Source organism: Paramormyrops kingsleyae, chromosome 6 (assembly GCF_048594095.1).
Source record: "Paramormyrops kingsleyae isolate MSU_618 chromosome 6, PKINGS_0.4, whole genome shotgun sequence".
Classification (NCBI taxonomy): domain Eukaryota; kingdom Metazoa; phylum Chordata; class Actinopteri; order Osteoglossiformes; family Mormyridae; genus Paramormyrops; species Paramormyrops kingsleyae.
The window spans coordinates 13,665,265-13,677,696 of NC_132802.1; the positions used below are offsets into that span (position 1 = coordinate 13,665,265).

The 12,432-nt window shown below is 51.6% G+C and overlaps 1 protein-coding gene across 3 annotated transcripts in view; it reads right to left on the reverse strand.

Annotated features, from left to right (window-relative positions):
* cblb (Cbl proto-oncogene B, E3 ubiquitin protein ligase) overlaps nucleotides 1-12,432 on the reverse strand; it is a 42,118-nt gene that overhangs the window by 13,273 nt on the left and 16,413 nt on the right. For all 3 annotated transcript variants that reach the window (XM_072713703.1, XM_072713702.1, XM_072713704.1), the window contains exons 3-5: nucleotides 7,667-7,813; nucleotides 1,781-1,937; nucleotides 524-645 (exon numbers count right to left, since the gene is read on the reverse strand). In XM_072713703.1, coding sequence (XP_072569804.1) covers nucleotides 524-645; nucleotides 1,781-1,937; nucleotides 7,667-7,813 — 426 coding nt within the window. The remainder of the gene's footprint in view (nucleotides 1-523; nucleotides 646-1,780; nucleotides 1,938-7,666; nucleotides 7,814-12,432) is intronic.

A 12,432-nucleotide genomic window follows, 5' to 3' on the forward strand; every position in this document is an offset into this window, starting at 1 on the left:
AGACAGCCGCCGGGCAGACCCCCCCCCCCCCCCCCCCGTTTGTTTTAATTTCAGGCTGTAGGAGTGGAGTGTACAGGGCTGCCAAGATTTATCCCACCCCATGCCCCCCTCCCCCCCCTGCCCCCGTGCCCCCCCTGCCACTCTCCCAGCTACACCTGGACCTTTTGCCCTGCATCTCCAGTGATTTCCAGAAACTTTCAGGCCCAGTATAAGTTGGCCTGAATGTAAACAGCCCCTCTTCTGGGGGGCGTGTTAGCAATGTACAATAGCCCCCCCTCCCCATTAGTGTAACTGACTGATCTCCCCATGCTGTTTGCCCCCCCACCCCCGCACCTTTGACGCGGCAGGCGATGACATCAGCAGCCCCGGGGGAGGAGTCTTTACTTCATGTCTCCGGATGCCGGCCCGGCAGCACCAAGCCTCCTCTAATTAGACACTGTCTCTGGCCTCGACCCCACACGACCAGCGGCACACAGAGTATCATTCCCCTCCGGAACAGCAGGGGGCGCTGTGCAACACATACCTGCCGGGCTTGTTGATGTACTTCTGCAGTCGTGCCTTCACCTCGTCGTAGGTCAGGAAGGCCATGTAGCCCGGGTGAGTCACGGCCAGAAAGTTCCAGTTCCTCAGTATGGACCCCCAGGGCTGAGGGAATAGGAATGTGGTGAGGGGCGCCGACAGGGGGGGGGGGGGCGCCGACAGGGGGGGGATGCCGCAGGGGGACGATGCAGAGGAGGAGGTATGGCTACCACAATTGTCTGTCTGCATGTTTACAAACCTCCTCCGCAACCCCTGGCTCATTCGCCGCAGGGCGGTCGATGCCGGTCGGGAAGGGTGTGCGAGAGCATGCAGCACAGGAGTGAGGGCGTGGATGAAATAGAACCCTCCGGAAGTTTCCGGACCGCCCCTCCCCCACCCACTTAAGGCAGGTTACATTCCTTCCTGTCTGGCATCCCGGGAGGGAAATGCAAAGCTATTATCCGTAAAGACACAGAGAGGCACGGAGAATGTTCCGGGAGCTACAGACTGTGACGAGCGGAGTACAAGCGGTCATCCAACAGCAATATGGTGGGGGAGGTATCAGGGGTAATGGGCAAGTCATGCAAAGGAAGCCGTCAGCGGCCTTTTGTCTACACAGCACTACCTGCAGGGGGCAGTATTGTGGCTAAAAATAGATGCAATTCACTCCGGGGCAGAGGAGGAGCAGCTGAATCGGGTTTCACCCAACGGCGCAACATCACCTGGGCTTACGGTACTAACAGCCAAGGTGAGGACCACCCCTGCCCCGGTAAGTGTCAGCTGACTTAGCAGCGAAGCTGAAATGAAAGATCACATGATACATGCCCCCTCTACAGAATCCCCACCAGCTATACCCTCAACTCATTACATGAAAAAAAATGTGCTAATTAAACATTTATGAGCATTAATGAGTGATTATGGCCAAGGTCGCCATGCATAAACAAGAGTTTAGATGCTGTTCCTCTCATTCAGCAGGAAAAAGAAAAAAGAAAAAGACAGAAAAGTGACGCATCTTGGGGAGGATTTACGCAGGGCTACACGCACAAGAAGAGGACGGAAAAGTCTGCTGTTTGCTCTGCAGCCAGCGCAGGCGTTTCCTGTACATCAAAAAAGACAATAAAAACACACCCACCTCGGGGAAAAAAAGGTGATCCCCTGTTTTAGTGCTCATCTCTCTCTCCCACTGGCTTTGAACATCTGCTTGTGAATTTACCCAGAACAATGCTGTGGGGGCAGGGGAGTCCCGGGGGTTTCCGCTCACCTGGAAGAGCCGAGTGAAGATGTCAAACTCAAAGACGGAGATGTAGTCGTTGCAGGTGAGGTCGATGGTGGACTTGAGGGCCATGGCCTCCAGGCCAGAGGTGATGGGATGGACTTCATGAAGACACTGGCGGAAGAGCTTCCAGGGCACGATGGTCCTGTGGGCGTAGAGTGAGTGAGACGCCGGTGTCTGCGCGAGGCTCCCCTGAAGACGGGGGTGTCACCCTGTGGCTACCGCATTTGCACCGAGAGACTCAGGAGGCCTATACACACAAAACGGAACACATGATGAAGAACACACCCCCGGGGAGCCCAAAATAAAACCTAAATGCCGACAGGGTTTCCACTAAAACATGAAAACAGACTGTAACTGATCAAGACTGAAAGGTTTTATTGTCATAGTGTGACATGGTTACGTCAGTGACCTTCAAAGCTGATGCAATGACAAACGGAGCAAACAACATACACAAGATGTAAACAGTTTACAAAAGAAGTAAACTATATACTGAGGTAGTCAAATTATTAAAGCAATTAAAGAGAGAGACTATGTAAAGAGCAGTGCAGTGTAGGGCGTTCACACACATGGAGACCAGATAAGAGAACAACCGATAAACCAATCCGTCAACTAGTTAACTAGTATTTAACAAATGGGGCAAAACCATGGTCTTTCTAGAAACATCACTGCAGAACGCACTGCATTCAAATGGGGACTTTAAAATTCAATACAGCTGATACAAAGACACGCGGTGCTTCCTTAACATTCTCCCTCGATGTCCGTGTACAGGAACACCGTTTTTTAAGTTTTCCATTTTGAGTTGAAAGTAAAGGTTACACCCACACGCCCGAGGTCGGGAGCCTCCGCCACCGCGAGCCTCGCCAGAGGGGACGACGAAACGTTTGGTGGTGACCTTAAGACGAGACGAGGAAAATAATCAGAAGTCAAGTCAGAAATGAATATGTGGCTTTTGTTTAAAAAAAAAAAAAAAAAAACCAACTGTTAAAAACAACTGAAAAACAGAATAAAAAGAAGCGAAAAGGGGCCTTTGGAGAAGCGCAGAAAAGCATTACACGCTGCAAATTCGCATTTCCTCCTCTGAAGGAGTGTGCATTTAGCCAAATGACACGCCGATCATTTTGCTCTTCTTAAAAACGGAGGCAAGCAAATCGCATTTTACCGCCCGACTGCTTCTTCTGCTTTGGCTCCTCTGTCCTGTTTATAACCAAGATAAAGAACGGAGACTAACAGAGGGCGGAGACTAACAGAGGGCGGAGACTAACAGAGGGCGGAGACTAACGGAGGGCGGAGACTAACGGAGGGCGGAGACTAACGGAGGGCGGAGACTAACGGAGGGCGGAGACTAACAGAGGGCGGAGACTAACGGAGGGCGGAGACTAACGGAGGGCGGAGACTAACGGAGGGCGGAGACTAACAGAGGGCGGAGACTAACAGAGGGCGGAGGAAACGCAACGAGACTGACCAGCCTGATGGCCAGGAGCACGAGAGTCGGGGGACATCGTCACAGCCCTCTCCCTCCCTCCCAGACACTCCTCTCCCACCCTTCTTGTCTTCCAGAGAGTCTCAAATGATGCAAGACCTCGCTGGACAGCGATTACTTGTCAAATGTGAACAACCATGGAGAGTCGTGTCAGATCCTGCCTGTGTAACTCCCTCGGGGCAGATTCTCAAAGAGCTGCCTGCTTTCTGTACATCTGGTGCCGGTCACCTTCTGCCACCTCACATGCTTTCTGGTTTCACTGCACTCTGTCATACATATGAAGCGTAGATGTTACAAAAGTGTATATTATTTTTAACAAAATGCGGTTGTCATGCAAAACCCGCTTAGTGAAAATACCGCTGACGAGGCTCAAGTGAACTTGGTGTTAAAAAAAGATCTGTAAAGGTCATGCGAAAATTGGTGCGTCCTGCATACTGGGAGTCCTTCCTGTTCTGCCGTCAACATGCAGTCACTGAAGCCGGTGCACGAACATCGCAGATAACATCACAGGGCAAAGTTGTCAAATTTAAAAAAATTAAATATAAATGGAAAAAAACTTGCGAGTTTCAGTGGCATCAGCAGCCGGCTGAGGGTGACACCTCAGTTTAGCAAATCCACATCCGACGCACATCCACATCCCCCCCCCCGGGACTTGCTGCAGAGTTAGGGGCCCATAAATGGCGCGGCACCCCCAGCCAGCCCTTCTCACGCTGCCTCGCACTGAGCATGTTTCATTAGCCGCCACGATGTGCAGGTCCAGATAGGCAAATGGTTACAGTTAACTGGTGAAGATCGATCCCCGGCACTGAAGTGGACGGCCCTGGCGATTCTCAGTGTCGGCTGTTAATTACAAAAACCACTTTGCTCATGTGTCCTCAAAGAAAGAAAGAAAAAGAAATGATGATGGAGCTAAATGGAAGCCGCAGGTTTTTTAGTGCCCACAGCCAATGAAGGTTATGGGATGGGGTGTGTTGGCTCCTGACCAGATGGAACTGAAGAGAGCCCTTGGGTTTGGCCCATGTCCCGCCAGGCTCTGGGACCTGATCGTGTTGTTAGAATTGAGCAGGTTCAAAATGGCTGCTTCGCTATTTTCCAGGCTTTTGTGAGGCATGACATTTGACAAAATTTTCAAGCAGTCGTGTCACCCAAACACATCAGTGAGGTCATCGACCCCTGTTACCACAGTGTCCAACAGGACGCCCTTCCCACCCCAACCTTCAGGGGTTGAGAGGCACTGAAATCAGAGAGGGTTTATTTGCCGGCATAACGTAGGCAGCGCCAGTCAGTGGAAGGTCAGAGGCTTGATAGACCCAGTTACACAATTAAATTTTTTTCCAGTGGTGGGAGGAAATTATTTAGTTTCTGGCTGCTTTCAACTGAAATATAAAGGCAGGGACCCTCCCACGTACCTGTCCCCCCCCCCCCCCCCCGCAAAGGCGGCGAACCCAGGCCAAGGCGAACCGGCCCTAGCAGGCAAAATGACAGCGACAGCGACGATGGCAGCGTGCCATCCGGTGCAAATCGAACCACTTAAGGGCCGGAAGACAATGACAGGATAACAGACCTCCCTGTCGCGGGGGGGCCTGACACCTCACAGCACATGCCTCTGGTAGCTACAATAATGTCAAGGGCCACAGAGCTGCATGGAAGAGACCACTGGAGACCTGGCCATGGGGGACCAGAGTGAGAGGGTCAGAGGACACACACACACACACACAGACCTGTACTCATATCTTTGTGGGGACCTTCCATTAATTTCTAAGAGCAAAATCCTAATCCCAACAATGACAATCTTAACCTTCACCCAGCCCTAACCTTAACCATAAATAACCAAACAAAATACAAGACTTTTGGTATTTTTAATTTATTGATTGTAGTCACTGATGTTCATAAAACTGAATTTCCCCTCGTGGGCGGGGGGGGGGAGGAGGAACACACACACACACACACACACACACACACACACACACACAGCTCTGATCAGCTGCATCCTCTCTGGCGAGTTCATGGGCCAAAACAATAAACAGGCAACGAAAACACAAACACAAAGACGGGACAAGTGTGTGGGGGGGGGGGGGGATACAGATGTAATGTATAAGGAGGGGGGGGGGCTCCCTAGGGCCTTGTCAGGAGCTGAGAACAACCCCCCACCCAGTCAGCAGGTGGACCGATCCCAGTGCGCGACAAGGAAATGCAACATGCGAGTCTGCAAATGGCGCGATTTATCAGCTATGTTTCTGACAACAGCCTCCTCTGAGGTGCTTCTGCACCCATAGTGATGCAGTATGTTTATAAAGAAAGGAAAAAGGGAAAAAAATAAAGCTCTCGACCATTTAATTAAAAAATGTGTGTTTTTCATGAAAGGGTGGGGGGTGGAGGGCTCAGCTGGCGGGGGTCAGGTGTTGCCGCGGGAGACGGGGTTTGGCTCACGCACACGGCTGGCATTTAAATGAGCGAAATGTGCCGTAAGCGCGGGTGGGGAGGAGGGGGTTAGCCACTTTGCTAAATAAATTACGGTGTTTTCTGAGTGAAGAAAGAACAAACGTGTGAAATTCCACATTGAGCCCAGCACTAGAACAGCCCCCGCGTCTGATCTAGCTACTTCGGGGTCTGGGGTCATAGAAGACCCCTGTATTTTAGTTTGTTTCCTTGTTTACTTATTACACCTTGAACTTAACATCATACTCTAACCTTTATTTACAGTCACTTCTTACGTTTTATTTATTTAGTAGCACAGGGTAAGCCAGTCCCTGGAGTTATTGGGGTTTAGGGCCTTGCCTTTCACTCGTGGTGAAATCACTTCTGTCGACCCTGGGATTCGAACCAGCGACATCCCAGGTAGAGCATCTTATTGCACCGAATCACACACCACCTGGCTCTGTAGTGTCCCGCACCTGACTCACTTCAGCGTGTCCCCCAGATCAGCCCCAGACCCATGATCCTAACTGCATCCTCAGCATGGGATTTATTTTGGAGGAGGGACATCTTCAGCCTGTGCCAAGCAAAAGACAACGCTGGGGGAAGAGTGAGAGAAAATGGCCGGCCGTCATTATGGCGCCCTTCCACGCCGTCACGAGGGCGTTTGTCAGAGGGTGGATGCAGATTGAGAGGGGGTGCTGTTAAACCGAGAGAACGGAGAAAACGGGTCACATCATCCCTGCCCACAAGGACTCGTGACTGATAAGCATATGGGGGTCACAACCGGGCGTTTGAGGAAACCAGCTCCCCCCGCATCAGGACCCACTCTTGAAGTCCCCGAGCCGCAGTGCAGCGGAGTCTGGCAAGCACACAGTGAATTGATGGATGACTCCACCCACCCCCCCCCCGCAAACCCCCGCCCACCCAGCCATACGTTGGACACAAGCGACTCACTGGAATAAAAAAATTCACAAGCTCAACTGTGAAACCTCGCAAAAGACCCACAAACAAAAATATATACAAAATTATGCAAACACTTTCTCATTTTATACCACACCTGTCAAGTCTCCATCTAACCTCTCCACTGAACATCCAAGGAAATAATGAGCAAAACACTTCTATCAAGCAGAAAATTATTCTGAAGTACTGCATCACCAAAAATTAAAAAACAAAAAAAACACAACACCTGTCTCTTTAAGGAAACGCCCCTTTAATTAAACGCTCCTTTAAGTGTAATAGAAGCTCACTGGACCAAGAAGCTGATTAAACGCAAATCTTATTCTTCCATGAATGTTAACCAACACAGGCAAATCAGGGGGACGATAGAAACAAGTAGCTCTGCCATCTTACCATTATATTTTAAATTTAGCTGCAAATGCAAAAAGGTTTCCAGGCAACAACAGCACAGTTACAGTAAGAGAGATGTGCCCTAGAGTGGGGGGGGGAGCACACCCAGGCCCAGACCTGCCCTTTCAGGCAAATCCGCCGGGCAGCTGTATGCAAACTGTGTTCCTGATAACGGTGCCCCCTCCATACGCACCATGGCCTGACCTCGAGCGGCTATTTGACGGCTTTAATGCCCAACTTGATTAAATTTATAAAACGAGGACCGGCGTGTAATATATGATAATCACCCGCAGAAAGCACTCAAAAGAAAAATAAACAGGCGCATTTCACGGGGCACTGAGCGCTGAACTTCCCCCACTCCCCAAAAGCAGGCTGCGGGCAGCATCTGTCATGCCCAACAAAGACCTGCTTGCAATGGAGGGGGGGGGGGGGGGCTGTGAGCTCGCAGCACCTACCGGAGGTGACACAGCTTTTATTAACAGGCCATACGACCTCATACAGGGGGTATGAGGCTCAAAACAGCGTTGTGGGTGTCATCTGTCTGCTACAGAGGACAGCAGACATAACCAAAGACTTCAGAGAGGACAGAAATAACCAAACGCTGCAGAAAGGGTGCGGGGGCGTACTTTTCACCGAAGAACCTCCTCCAGAACTCTGCGGCATCGGCTTTGGTGATCCGGAAGGTGTCGCCCTGGAATTGGCCGCCGGGGAAGATAGCCTTGATCTCGGCCAGCATGTGGCTGAAGATCAGGGACAGTTTGGTGAGGTTCCGCCTGTGGAGAGGGAGGAGAGAGAAACGGCGTTTAGGGAATGGGATCAGCACGGCTTGGGACCCAGCGTTCAGTGGCAGCGGGGGGGTGACATTGAGGACGTGACTTTCCACCTTGCACACAGCACAGCCCTCACCCCCCCACGGCTCTCGGCAACATCGCCCGTTGACTTGTGGGTTCCTTGGTTTCCGGGGAAACGTACCTTCCTGAATAGATGCTCGCGGTATGAATGCGCAAAGTGAGCACTAGATCCCGACATGGAATGGCATCAGAAATAGGGAGTACGGGGGGTATCCCCCGGCAGAGCCCCCCCCAACAAACAAACAATCAATCTGCTGGTACAGACAAAAAAAAAAAAAAGCGCGTTCCTTATCTTTTATTATGAATTCGCGCGTCACAGAGGCGAATTCGCTGCGCGTGCAGAGCGTGAAGACAAAGCACATGCCTAACGAAGATAAAACGAGTTTGTCTGATACAAAACTACGTTTCATCACAGGGACGTTTTTTTTTGGTTGTATTTGTGAAACTGTACTCTAAACAGTTGTTAGTCTTTCAAATATTTTATTTTATTATTAATGTTCCTAATACTGCATCCATTCACGATGTGACTGGCCAAAGATCCGAGCCCTCCAGAGAACTTCCATAATCTCACGCTGAACACAGAGGCAGCTCTTTTGATATAATGAAATCACAGAGCACAATATGATTACTTCTTGCCTAGTAGGTACTTTTAGTCAAAGCAACCTACACAGCCTTCAGTCTGACCTTTATCTGCTGGTACAAAAGGGACTTTCGGTCCCTTTCCTACCCAAAGATAAAACAGTGGTTTAACTGGATTTGTACAATGAATCCACAGGACCACCTGCTGGACCAGCAAGACTTCCACCCCCCCCAGCCACATTAATCAAGAGGCAGGACAGGCAGTCATCGCAAGCCCACAGGAGGGTGGGGGGCCCCGTTTGTCATCTTCCTCTGATGTGCACAGGAGGCCTGGTGGTGCCCACGATGAGCTTCGCGTCACTCGTCCCCAAACCATACGGCGTTACTGGGCGATTTTATGCCCCGAGCTGGCAAAGCTGGTTCACCAGCCATCAGGGAGGCTAACATGAGCCTTGGGGGTGAGGCAGCAGTGGTAGTGGACCAGCTGGCCGTGCTGGGGTGGGGGGGGGGGCTGCTGCTCTCTGGAGCAGGCAGTACACCCAGGGCAGGGCACGGGCACAGATGGCGCCAGGCGTCCGGGGGAACCACGCGCAACGGGGGCGGTAAACACAGCCAGCTGGCCAGGCAGCGGGTCCAAAGCCCCATTGGGCACGTGGCAGCCGCGCATCAAGCGGCTGGGCGCAGGAGGATTACCGTCAGCAAGCGGCCACTTGCGAAGGGGGACAGGGCCATCAAAGGGAGCATCTCGATAGCTAATCGCCCCACATAGACGGCAAGGTTAGTGACAGCCGCCGTTTCCCGTCACAGAGGAAGAGAAACACGAAAAACTGTTAATGAAGGCAATCGCAGGCACATAAAAGAGACTCTCTGTGGCACAATATTCCATATTTAATCTACAATAGAGTGGAAAAAGAAAAGGCAATGTTTTCACTGGTCACTAGGTTAGATCCCAAGAGGTCTTTCTGTTAGACCACTGACTTAGGCACCATTCAGGTTAAAATGAGAAAAAAAGAGAATCTTTATATGCTGAATCCTGGCTGTCCTAGCTGATAGCAGAGGTCAGACATAAAGGGGGGTGCAGATACCACCGTCCCGTCCCCCCCCTCAAAACGAACAAGGGGCAGGAAAAGAACAAATCGTGGTGAACAGCTGCACATAACTTATGCAAATCTTCTGGCCGCTCTCTGCCCTTATCAGCGAGAGGTGAATGTGCTTACTGAGCGCGCTCAGTATCTGTCTCTCAGGCTCCGGGAAGCCAGGCTACGGAAACTAAGCCCACCGCCTTCAAGTAGGGCTTTTATAGCATGTTTATTCTTTTTCAAGCAGTACGACGACACCGAATGAGCTCTGCCGGGGACCTGTGTACCTCCTAAGGAGGATGTAACGCATCCACAAACAGGCAGACTCCTTCAAATACCAGGCAGGCCCGTGAAAGCAGGCGATGGCCCAAAGCAGGTTAGTATCCCATAGAAGCGCAGGAAGATGAGGCAACAGATATCAGGGCAGCAGACTGACGTGGATGTGAGCTAAGACCTACTTCAGCCGCGTCACACTCAGACACGCACGGCAGACAGCTTTAGTGTAAGCGAAAGGTGCCCTTGCAGATAGCTCAGCATGTCCGTCTCAGTCAAAGGGTCTGTCCTTGGCACCTTCATTCAGGAGAATGTTCCAGATAGATTAACATGAAAACAACTAATGTTCATCGTAGCTTCAATGACAGCGACAGGCTGGAGGGACATTGCAGTCTCATAAACAGCACGTGTACGTGTGTGTGTGTGTGTGTGACGGCATTATACACCCCCTGATGTCTGGGGGAGGGGGTTTATAATGCCGTCCTCCCTGATGTCTGGGGGAGGGGGTTTATAATGCTGTTATAAACCCCCTCCCCCAGACATCAGCAGTATGGCAGTGGAGAGAGACCTATCAGTCGAACAGCCCCATGCAACATTACAAAGTCTCAGCATTAATCTAACAGAAAGGGGATCAACCTCCTCCCCCCCCCCTACAGCTCTCACACGCAACAGGTTATCTGCTTGACCCCGTGGGTCACTGCTGGGGGTGAGTCTCCATGGACACATCTCCCAGGTAGGTGCCTGGATCAGAAACCTGTCAGACCTTTCCATGGAGCACCAATCTAGGAGGGGGGGGGCTTTCACCTTGACCTGATTAACAGCAACTGTGTGTGTGTGTGGGGTGGGGGGGGTGGGCGCAGCTGTCTCATTGAAGTCTTCCATTAGCGCCCTGCCATGGGACCAGCACACAGCCGCACAGGCAGCCAGCACAGCAATAGGTCCCCCCCCCCCACCCCGAGCAGAACTCCTCTCGACGGTCTGCCCCGTCGGACTCCAGCTCTGGCCGGGGGGCTGGAGCTCATGCAGGCTTCTGGACACATGTCAATTTAAAAGACGGCAGAAGATCCCTATGAGAGAGAGAGACCCAGAGCCACCGTCCCGTGGTGAACGCACTGTCATTCCTGGAGGGGGCGCTGTGGGGCGATGGCAGATGGGCGGATGTGCTGGGAGGGTTTTAGAAACGTCGGCTCAGCAAGTCTTATTTCCATTGTGCGGGGGGAGGGTGTTATTAAACCCCAAACTTATTAAACCACCCCCCCCCCAACACTACTGCCATAAATACCCCCCCCCCCCGGCCACAAACCAAAGGGTGAGGTTTTTAAAAAAAAAAAAAACAACTTCCTCCTTTTGATCGTGTCTCTGCTACTGCTCCCAAGAATTATTCACTCAGCAGAAAACATTTCATGGTGGTGGGGGGGGGGGGCACCACCAGGAAGAAGGCTGCCCATTAGCCGGCAGTGAAGTGGATTGAGAAGCGCTCAATGCTCACATAGGCACTCGTCCTTGAAGCGGGGGGGGGGGGGGTGGCTCTTTACTCAGAAATCGATACTCAATAGAGATGGAAGCGGTCTATTAAACTAACAAGGAGACGGAGGTGAATGCCAGTTTCAGTGATGATCTGTGGGTTTAAACACCAACGGTGAATTGGTGAAATCACTCTGCAGACCCTGGGATTTAAACCAGTGACCACCCGATCACAGGCAAAGTGTGCTGACCCACATCACCCTATAACCTCTGACAAATAAAATCCGGCTTCCACCGGAAAAAATCTAAACGCTGAACCACGCTAATGCTGACGCAAATAAATGTTTCTAGCTGACTGTCATGTGGATGGTGATGAAATACACGTTGCGGGAAGCTAAAAAAAAGTAAAATTATCCTAAGGCAGGGGCCACCGTGAGCACGTCGTAGAGGAAGACGCATGTGATCCCGACCGTGCCACTGCCGGCAGTGCGGGCAGACCCCGTCAGACGCCGCTCCACCCTCCACGCCCCTTTAGAGCGGGAACGTGCGCTGGCGCGGATAAAAATAAACACGACCTTTATCCCAGCGTCGCTGGAAAACATAAGCGGGCTGTAACTTTGAGGAAATGCAGGACGTTCCAGAAGATTCTGAGTTCAGTGCTTTGGACTTTGGTCACGTTAACTAGATTAATTACTTTCAGATTCTCAGCAGCGCGTCGGTTACACATTAACATACGACAATTAGTGCCGGAATATAAAAACAATTGAATGACTAACACTTTTCCCCCCTAATTACCGTGCAGGCTCCTTTGGCTTCACGCATTTCTGGGCGCCTGACTTCGACAAAAACGGCAGGAAAAAAGCGTGCCGCTCAGTTTCAGGGCTGCCTGGCCAATCAGCACCCACGCACGAGCCACACGCTGTGCTGCGGGCGATTACGAGAATCGCACCGCCGTGCTGAACGTGAGGGCCTCGCTCACCTCGACAGTCGCAGCCCACTCGGAATGCGTGGCGCCAGCTGCAATGTGGGACCAAGCCTCCAGGGGGTGCTGCACTATCCTCAAAGAAAATCCAAGCCCAGCTCTGACAGGTCCTCCACACCTCCACCTTCAAGTTCCAGTTATGTAATATACACAATGGCCACCCC